Below are 9,339 nucleotides of genomic sequence, written 5' to 3'. Positions count from 1 at the left end.
AAAGTCTAAATTGAAATATATATTGGCGGTCAAGACAGTTTATAATATTTACTTTTAAATGTTATAATTATACTGAGGAATCATAAAATCACACTATAGATTCGTTAACCGTAAGCACTATAAAGAACTAAACATATTATTCAAGTCATGTGCTTTATACATCAGTTCTAGCAGTATATTTAAATCCAAAGAACTTGGAATCTGGAGACATGTAGTTCTCTACAACATTATGATCTGCAAACGAAAGGTATCATCATGTATTGTATCCATCAGTTACTCAGCAAAGCAGCCACCAAGAACGTTTGGTTCAAGAAAAACTATTGGAGAACATTTTGAGCCATTTCCGAATGATATACTAGATTTTTCTTTGTACTATTTTCTCAAACCCAATGTTTTGATCTTGCGTTGTTTGGTAAAAACTAGCATGGTAAATATATATGTTAATATATATATATATAGGTAAAAGTCGCGCAAATGTAATATTTCTTTTGCGCAAATGTTATATTATTTCCGCGCAAATGTAAAACGTCCAATCTGAAAGGTCATATTTTAAACACTTGTAAAAACAATCTAAATACCAAATAGTGTTAACTTATCATAAATTTTAATTGAGGAACAAACTAATCCTGGAAATTTAGCCTTGACTACGAGAGGATGTTAATGAAGTCAAGGTCATAAGACATATTGCATTTTAAAATAGGACCAAGTTCAAATGACAATAAACGACTGAAAAGGTCTGAATATAAAAATAAGTTGATGTGGTATGATTGCCAATAAGACAACTATCCACCAAAGTTCAAATGAAGTGGATGTAAGCAATTATAAGCAACCGTACGGCCTTCAACAGTCGAACAGACTATTTCCCCCTCTCAAACCTTAACGAAGATAATGTATTTTCAGATCTTTTTAGATTCGAAAAAAATATTGGTAACACAAATAGGTTGAATTCCTAACATTTTTGCAAAATCTGAAAAATGTCTCTCAGGAACAAAAATTGGACTTGGCATATCTTCTTTTAAGGTGGGGTGGGGGGGGGGGGGGGATTTCTGGAATAACAAATTCGATAATATCTTAAACAATTAAAAGAGGACGTGCGACAAGCGAAACATATTCGTGGTCAACGGAGACACAATATATTTAATGCCGGTCGATCAAATCGTTATGGCGTCCGTAAATCTTTCGAAGAGATGACTTCAATATAATAATCAGACGATGTGGTATGATTGTCAATGAAACAACTATCCACCACTGTAACATTACTGTCCCCGGTTATACCTCAATCAATTCTATATTGACGCTCAGAGTGTAATTTTAAATGTGCTATCTAACAATGTTACGGTTCACGGGAAGACATATCGATCTACTGATTGATTGATTGTTGGTTGTTTAACGTCCAGTGGCAAATATGTCATGCATGTTGGTCTACTGAGACACACTATCATGATCCAGTCTTTGCTTTTACCCCCAAAACGTTGTGTGAATGGCGGTGAAATTACAGCAAATACCAATTTTAGTCTTTGGTTTGATCCAGCAGTAGTCTACCCCACGACCTCCCGCATTCGATACGGTTTACACTGGGGTAAATGCGATCAACATAGTCATCAAACAATGGGATGACATTATCTTTATAGCGGAACTTGAAGTAAAATGAGTATCTTTATTTTCTTTCATTCTTCTTTAGAAGCCACTACATATGAATGAAGTCTGCCTTTATACAAATAAAGGAACAAGTCGGCGATACAAGGATATCAATTGGTGCACGTTGCTTGCCGGCTGTGCGTTGAAAAACAAATCCACCAAACGTAACAAATATGTTGTCAATGAACTTTTAAGCATCACCCTCTAGATGTCATTTGGCTATTTATGTCGTGGGGTTGCTGTCTCTTTTGCGTACAACCCACATTTTCTTTTATTAATGTATAAATTATATAAAATTTAAGTCAATATACTGAAACTGGGAGGTAACGTAAGTTTCTATCAAATATCATTGACCTATCACAGAGTATGTTATAGTGACCTCATCAAACATTTCATTGACCTTTCACAGAGTATGTTATAGTGACCTGATCACAAATTTCATTAACCTGTCACAGAGTGTGTTATAGCGACATAATCACAAATTTCATTGACCTATCAGAGTATGTTAAGATGACCTGATCACAAATTTCATTGACCTATCACAGAGTATGTTATAGTGACCTCATCACAAATTTCATTGACCTATCACAGAGTATGTTATAGTGACCTAGGCTACTCACAAATTTCATTGGCCTATCACATAGTATGTTATAGTGACCTCATCACAAATATCATTGACCTATCACCAAGTATTAGTATGTTAAGATGACCTCATAACAAATTTTGATGACCTATCATAGAGTATGTTATAGTAACCTCATCACAATTTTCATTAACCAATCATAGAGTTTAATATAGTGACAGCATTGCATAAGTTCCTCAGTAATTATGCAACAAAGGACTACATCTACCTCATACATAAACATTTGTCTTAAAAACATCAACTACTTTCTTGGTAGAGAAGACAAAACTTATTATTAATATTCCTGGCAGCAATTTAAGGCATATAAAACTCTAAAAAGGGATTTGCAATTTTTTACTTTTTAAGTTTCTATTGCAGACAGTCATTAACAATTAAGGCATATAAGCACTTTCAAAGCAGTGTAACATTACAAAATTCAGTAAATATAACAAAATATTCAAATAATCTTATTTTAAGTAACATAAGCTATAGTACAAACTTTCAAAATATTATAGAAATACTTTTGTTGTTTCTTACTAACTGATAAGTAACTATTATAAAACATGTGATGTATAGTTAAATCATGGCATTCCTTTTTTTTTATTTATAGTTTTGTTAATCACAAATGGCAAAGATTGCATCATTACATAATTCAATGGACACAAATATGGTTATTTATTACATCTTGGAAACTTCTGTAAAGTGAGGAAGATTTTTGGAAGGGATTTATGTTTTCATGACTTAGATCAAAATGGGAACACACCCCAATGTGTTAATATGATAGGACAATTAGAATCAGAAACAAAATAAACTGCTTCGCCGAGCGCAGCTGGATACGACCGCAGAGGTCCAACCCTGAACAGTTGGGGCAAAAATGGACACAATATTCAAGCTTGATACAGGTCTGAATTTGGATATTAATTAAGTATTTGACACTTTATAGGTTTCTGACACAGAACAAATGTGTCAAAGAACTTGAAATTGGTTGTATGATTTGAATTTATATTCAATTGAAGATTTCTTGCTGCTGTGCAATACACTGTGCTGTTGCACAATACTTAATATATCTGTTTTCAGACTATATACAAAGAATTAGCAAAATAAAGTGACCCCCAATCTTTTTCTTTGGAAAATTGACAATTTCTTAAATCTTGAGGAAAAAAAATTGACCCCCCTAAAAAAAATTTTGCGGTCGTATAAAAACGTGAAAATAAATCCCCGAGAACAGGTCAAACTGCAGGTACTATAAATCACTAAAATAATCCCCTTCATAGTGTGCAACTTCATCAGTCAGTGCATGAACACTCTTATACACTTTTAATAAAGTCAATAAAGCATGGCCCATCATACTTAAACAAAAGCTGGCTCAATAGGGTCCAAATCAATAAAGTTTTTAAGTATCCTACACTCAAAGGAATAAAGATATGAACTTGAACCAAAGTCATATCACCATGAAAAGCTGGTGATCTGATTAGTTATTTTCTAGATAGTGTCCCAAACACTTAAGTACACATGCACTAGATGATGCAGTTATTCATTCAAATTGTAGAAAGCAGACTAATATTTTCTTCAGAAAGACCATGTCATTGATTATATATGCATCATAAGAACAAAATATTGAACCATAAACTGTTAACACAGAGATATGTCTTGCCTATTCGTTATTTTGATAATGCAAATGTTGAAATTAAAATAGCAATACTTTAACATGTAAGTTATGCAAATATTCAAAGTCAATGAACCATGACTGAAGGTACAGGGCTAAACAATCTCCATGGAAATGAGATGTGCCAATGCTAATACAACTGCAAACCAAATACCATTGACTTTTCATAAGTCGTTCCCTTTAAACAAACCTAAACTCAAACATTAACTTGTAAACTATGTAAAAGTTTTAAAGACAATGAACCATAATTAGGAGGTGGGATTATATAATCTCCATGGAAATGAAACTTGCAAATGCCAATACATTTGCATACCGAATATCATTGACTTAACATTAGTGGTTCATCTTAAACTGACCTAATCACAAACTAATACATGTAAACTAAGTAAAAGTTTCAAAGTCAATAGACCATGACTGAGGGGTAAGGACCAAATATTCTCCATGGAAATGAGATGTGCTAATGTTTATACAACTGCATACCAATTATCATTGACCTACCACTAACGGTTCCCCTTAAACTGACCTAATCACAAACTAATACATGAAAACTAAGCAAAAGTTTCAAAGTCAATAGACCATGAATGAGATGGCGGGGCTAAATTATCTCCATGGCACTGAGATATGCCAATGCTTATACAACTGCATACCAAATATCATTGACCTACCACTAGTGGTTCCCCATAAACTGACCTAATCACAAACTAATACATGTAAACTAAGCAAAGTTTCAAAGTCAATAGACCTTGACTGAGGGGGCAGGGCCAAATAATCTCCATGGTAATGAGATGTGCCAATGCTAATACAACTGCATACCAAATATCATTGACCTACCACTGGTGGTTCACCATGAACTAGACCTAATCACAAACGAATACATTATTGAAGCCGCCACCGCAAACAGCATATCTATGTCTCGCTTTTGGACTCCGTCAAGGCGAGGCAAAAATCATTAAAATATCAACAGCAATCAAATTGAATTGGTCTGAATACTAGCCTTCTCAACTTACAATAACAAAGATAAATTTTGAAATAAACTTAAACCGGTCATTTGTAAAAAAGTTTAGGTCAGAGTAACCTACTTTCAACTGGATTCCAACCTACTCATTAGGATACACCTAGCTACATACAAGTAAGATAAATCTTCAACTCACATGATCTTCAACATGGAAATTAAACAACAAAATTAAAGTCACAGAAGCATCAATTATTGGTCATGTTGACCTACTTTGGTATGGGACCATCTTCATTATAAGACATATATATGCTTGCAAAATCAGATGATACTTTAAGAATCTTTTAATTTTGCATGACCTATGTCTTTCAATTTTCAAGATGCAAGTCCAGTCATTGATGTTAACACAAAAGATACACTATTAGTCCTTAACTTTGTTGGGCAAACTAATAATACATTAAGTTAACAATCTTTAACAAAACAGAAATTAAACAATTTACTACAAATAAAGAACATATAAGGATCCTATTTTCAGAAAACAGGCTAAATAGGTCCCTATTTTCTTAGACTAAATATATGCATCTGTATATATAAACAAAACAAAAAAATAACAGTAAATAGCACCATAACCAAAATTCTAGTTATTAAAGCTTTTGTGGATATTCTAATATAAAGATAAACTTCAATTATTAAAATGCTAAAAGTTGAGTCTTCTTAAAATAAAGCAGTTGTAAATCACAGATGTACATTAATGAATAATGTTTTTACTGAATCACTTTCAGAATACCCACAGATATGGACAAAAAATCTTTCTCATTATGGCAAATCGTAAACCACATAGGAAGGGAGATAACTGCATATAAATTATTATCTATTTAGTTTTACAGTAGCTACCAGACAAGACGTGTTTATCATTTAAGATAAAGGATTATTAATATTTTTTAGAATTATAGACATTGACCTATAATGGTTTACTTTTATAAAATTTTTACTTGGATGGAGAGTTGTCTCATTGGCACTCATACCACATCTTCTTATATCTATTGATACCAAACTCAGCATTATCACTTGAATTCAATTCTAACAAACTTCAAGAACGGTAAAAGCTTTCAAATATGAAACAACAAGCAATCATTCTAAATCACAAGTTAACGGATTAGAGTGACATCAAAATCTTAATTAAACATTGCATCTGCCAACAGAAAAAATTAACACACAAACTTACTAAAAAAATACATTCCCGTTTGAATGGTTTTACATTAGTAATTTTTGGGGCCCTTTATAGCTTGCTGTTCAGTGTGAGCCAAGGCTCCGTGTTGAAGACCGTACTTTGACCTTTAATGGTTTACTTTTATAAATTTTGACTTGGATTGAGAGTTGTCTCATTGGCAATCATATCACATCTTCTTATATCTATCATGTCTATATTGTGAATATCTTTTAAGCATATACAAATTATAAAATTCATTAATATAAATAAAATGTAACAGGGCATATTACAAATAAACAGAAATCTATCATCATCTAAGTAATGGTAAATTATGATCATCAGTTGTGATGATCAGCTCTTGTCATGTTACTTTTTAGCCAAGAAAATGGGTTACAGGTAAAAATAATTTGAAAAGTAGAAATTATTGGTCATAATCTCAAACCACTGAACACAAATCTTCTCTCTCAGTTCCAGAATATTCATGAAAATAAATTATTATAATAATTTATTAAGTATAACAATTATTCTAATCAATATAGGTTACTTTAATAATACTTTTTGCAAAATAGCATATTACAGCAGAAGAAAAAGTGTTGAAAATATCTCTCTGACTCATTGATATATAATACACTAATAATATTAACAGAAAAAAAATCTATAATATCAACTATATTTCAAATACATTGGAAAAACTAACATGGCACAGTGAGATTGTAGAGACATATAGGACTATCATGATTATAGGTCATATTGTACCATGTAAACATCAATCACATAGAGTAGTTAAAGGGAAATAACTCATAACCGGTTTCATTCAAAGTTTAAAGCAGTTTATTTTGAAAAATTGGTTTTAAAATATCACAATATGTTGTTTCTATCACAACTCCTCCATTTATTTATGAAAGTACACAGGTGAAGGTCATTACCAGAAAATCTTGGTGATCCATATGCCAACTTAACTGAAACAAAAAACAAAATTTTACAACAAATGCTCACAATAAATAATGAACAGTTTATAGAACTGGTTGCATTCATTAATTTACATTTACTTTATAATATTTGTTACATTTACAAGTTTTCACTTTCACATCCTTTTAAAAAAAAAACAGTCATTGGTGGGTATTTGTCCTGAATGCAATCATACCACATTCCCTTATTTTATCATAAAACTTTAACAGTAAATATAACCATGGGTAACATGTAGAATATATCTATTAACACACGAATAAAAGGAGATGTGGGGTATACATCTTTTTTGTACATCAATGAGACAGCAATCCATCAATATGACCCTTATCTAATGAGACTGTTGTATCATGTTCATTCCCTCATCATCTTTTATTTCTTCTTCCTTAATATTTCACTTGTATTTTGCACATTTATATATAACTCTTTTCAAATATTCAAAGATTTAATTTATAGATTTGTACCTACCAGTATTTACTTATACTTGGATAAAAACTGCAAATGGAACTCTTTAAAAGTTTGCAACACACTTCTTATTTCTTCTAGAGGAGGAAGGATGGTCATTCGGAAATGGTAGGTTCCCTCTTTTTGTCCAAATCCACTTCCTGGTACTACACACAGTCCTGTCTCTTCCAGCAGTGAGAAACAATAAAAAGAATCTGGTGTTTGGCCTTTAGCCTTTGCAGCTTCTATGGCCTTTGGTGGCAGAAATATTTGTGGGAAAGAATACATTGCTCCCTGAACTGTGTTGCATTTGATACCTTCAATAGAATTGAAAAGTTCAGTGACTAAGTTTGCCTTCTCTTTAAGTTGAGACAGAACATGTGTTTTCTCTTTCATGAAAAGGTCATAAGATGGATCCCCAAGGACAGGTGGGTTGACCACACAATCTATAACAGCTTGTCCAGCAACTGGTGGGCAAAGCTTTACTGATATTGTCTTCAGCAAGCAGGCTTTTACTGCTGGGTGAAAATTGACAACTTCAAAGTATCCACCCCTGAACCCGCATTCTCCCATGAAACCTTTTGATGCTGACATAAAAGATGCAAGTTCATGCCTATTATATGGTGCACCCATTTCCATTAAAACCTTTTTAAATGAGAAAAACTCTGATCCTTTAGCATAGACATTGTGTTGATAAACTTCATCTGACAAAATCATCAACCGCTCATCATGAGCAAATTTGATGACATCTTCAATGTTTTTCCGTGTTAACACCTGGCCTGTTGGATTCCCTGGGTTAATTACACAAATCGCTCGAGGTAAACATTTGGATTTTGCTTCTTCAATAGCTCTCCTAAGTTCACTGATATCCAAAGACCAATTGTTTTCCTCATTCATGAAATATCGTATTGGTTGGGCATTGTATTCAGTAAGTGTTGCTGAGTACAGAGGATACTGTGGTACGGGAATCATTATTCCAGCTCTTTCATTTCCTGTTTTGCCAGTCATCAGCATGCTGAGTATAGTTTTGATACCATCACTAGCACCTGTGCATAAGATTACATCCTCACTTTTGCTTGGAACTCCATCACGCTTTGCAATGTATTCTGCAATATCTTGGCGTATAACCTCTACACCAGGGCTACCACTGTAAGACCCAATACTTCCTCCTCTACAACCTGCCAATATTCTTTTAGCTCTTTCTTTTGTATCTGCAGGAAATTCTTGACTTGTCAACAGTTCAGGATAAGCACATAAGGCAATTACCTGTCGAATGAAAGTTATAGGAGTCTGACCTGTGGCATGACAGTCCCCTATGTTTGCTGGCAGAACTTTAGCAAATGGTTTTTTTACACCACTCTTTATTTCTGAGTCAATTTCTGCAGCCCTCGCAACAATTGGTCCCCTGACAGCATATTCCATGTTCCTAACGTTCGGGTTAACATTTTCAATTAAAACAACAGGAACGTGGGAAGTCTCCGGAACAGTGCTGTTACTATTTGTGTCTGACATTGCGGAATTATTCAATAATAGAGTTTATCTTCTGTATTTTTCTTCCGTCCAGCACGGATATGTTCTTACTTGATAAATGATGTGTCTTTTGGATTTAAATGTCGCACTCTAGATGCTCTTTGTCCGTATTACATAAAAAAGTGATTTCGACCTCAATGACAGTGACACCGGTTCACATGAACCGGAAGTTGCTCGTGGGCGTTAACGGTTTAAACTACAACCAGGCAAAAACAAATCATAGGATACACTGCAACGGCCATTTACGATTTAAAAAACGTTTCATTACACTGTTACATGGAAAAAAAGGTAGCTTTTAACAGTGCAAATCG

General features: G+C 33.4%; 1 protein-coding gene across 2 annotated transcripts; it reads right to left on the bottom strand.

Moving 5' to 3' along the window:
• Positions 1-2,598: 2,598 nt before the first annotated feature.
• LOC127731169 (alanine aminotransferase 2-like) lies at positions 2,599-9,284 on the bottom strand. Of its 2 annotated transcripts, XR_007995542.1 has the most exons (3): positions 7,523-9,284; positions 4,617-7,047; positions 2,599-4,449 (listed from the first exon to the last, which is right to left on the bottom strand). XR_007995542.1 is itself a non-coding variant. In XM_052240112.1 (2 exons), exon 1 carries the CDS (start codon positions 9,008-9,010, stop codon positions 7,529-7,531), a length of 1,482 nt encoding a protein of 493 aa, XP_052096072.1. In that variant the 5' UTR covers positions 9,011-9,284; the 3' UTR covers positions 2,599-7,047; positions 7,523-7,528. The 2 variants fall into 2 exon arrangements, 1 of the variants encoding a protein (XP_052096072.1); XM_052240112.1 differs by having other exon boundaries at positions 2,599-7,047.
• Between the last annotated feature and the right edge of the window lie 55 nt (positions 9,285-9,339).

This window comes from Mytilus californianus, unplaced genomic scaffold, assembly GCF_021869535.1.
Source record: "Mytilus californianus isolate M0D057914Y unplaced genomic scaffold, xbMytCali1.0.p SCAF_1, whole genome shotgun sequence".
Taxonomy (NCBI): Eukaryota; Metazoa; Mollusca; class Bivalvia; order Mytilida; family Mytilidae; genus Mytilus; species Mytilus californianus.
The sequence above is the reverse complement of the archived record's forward strand: the minus strand, read 5'-3'. Positions and strand labels throughout refer to the sequence as shown.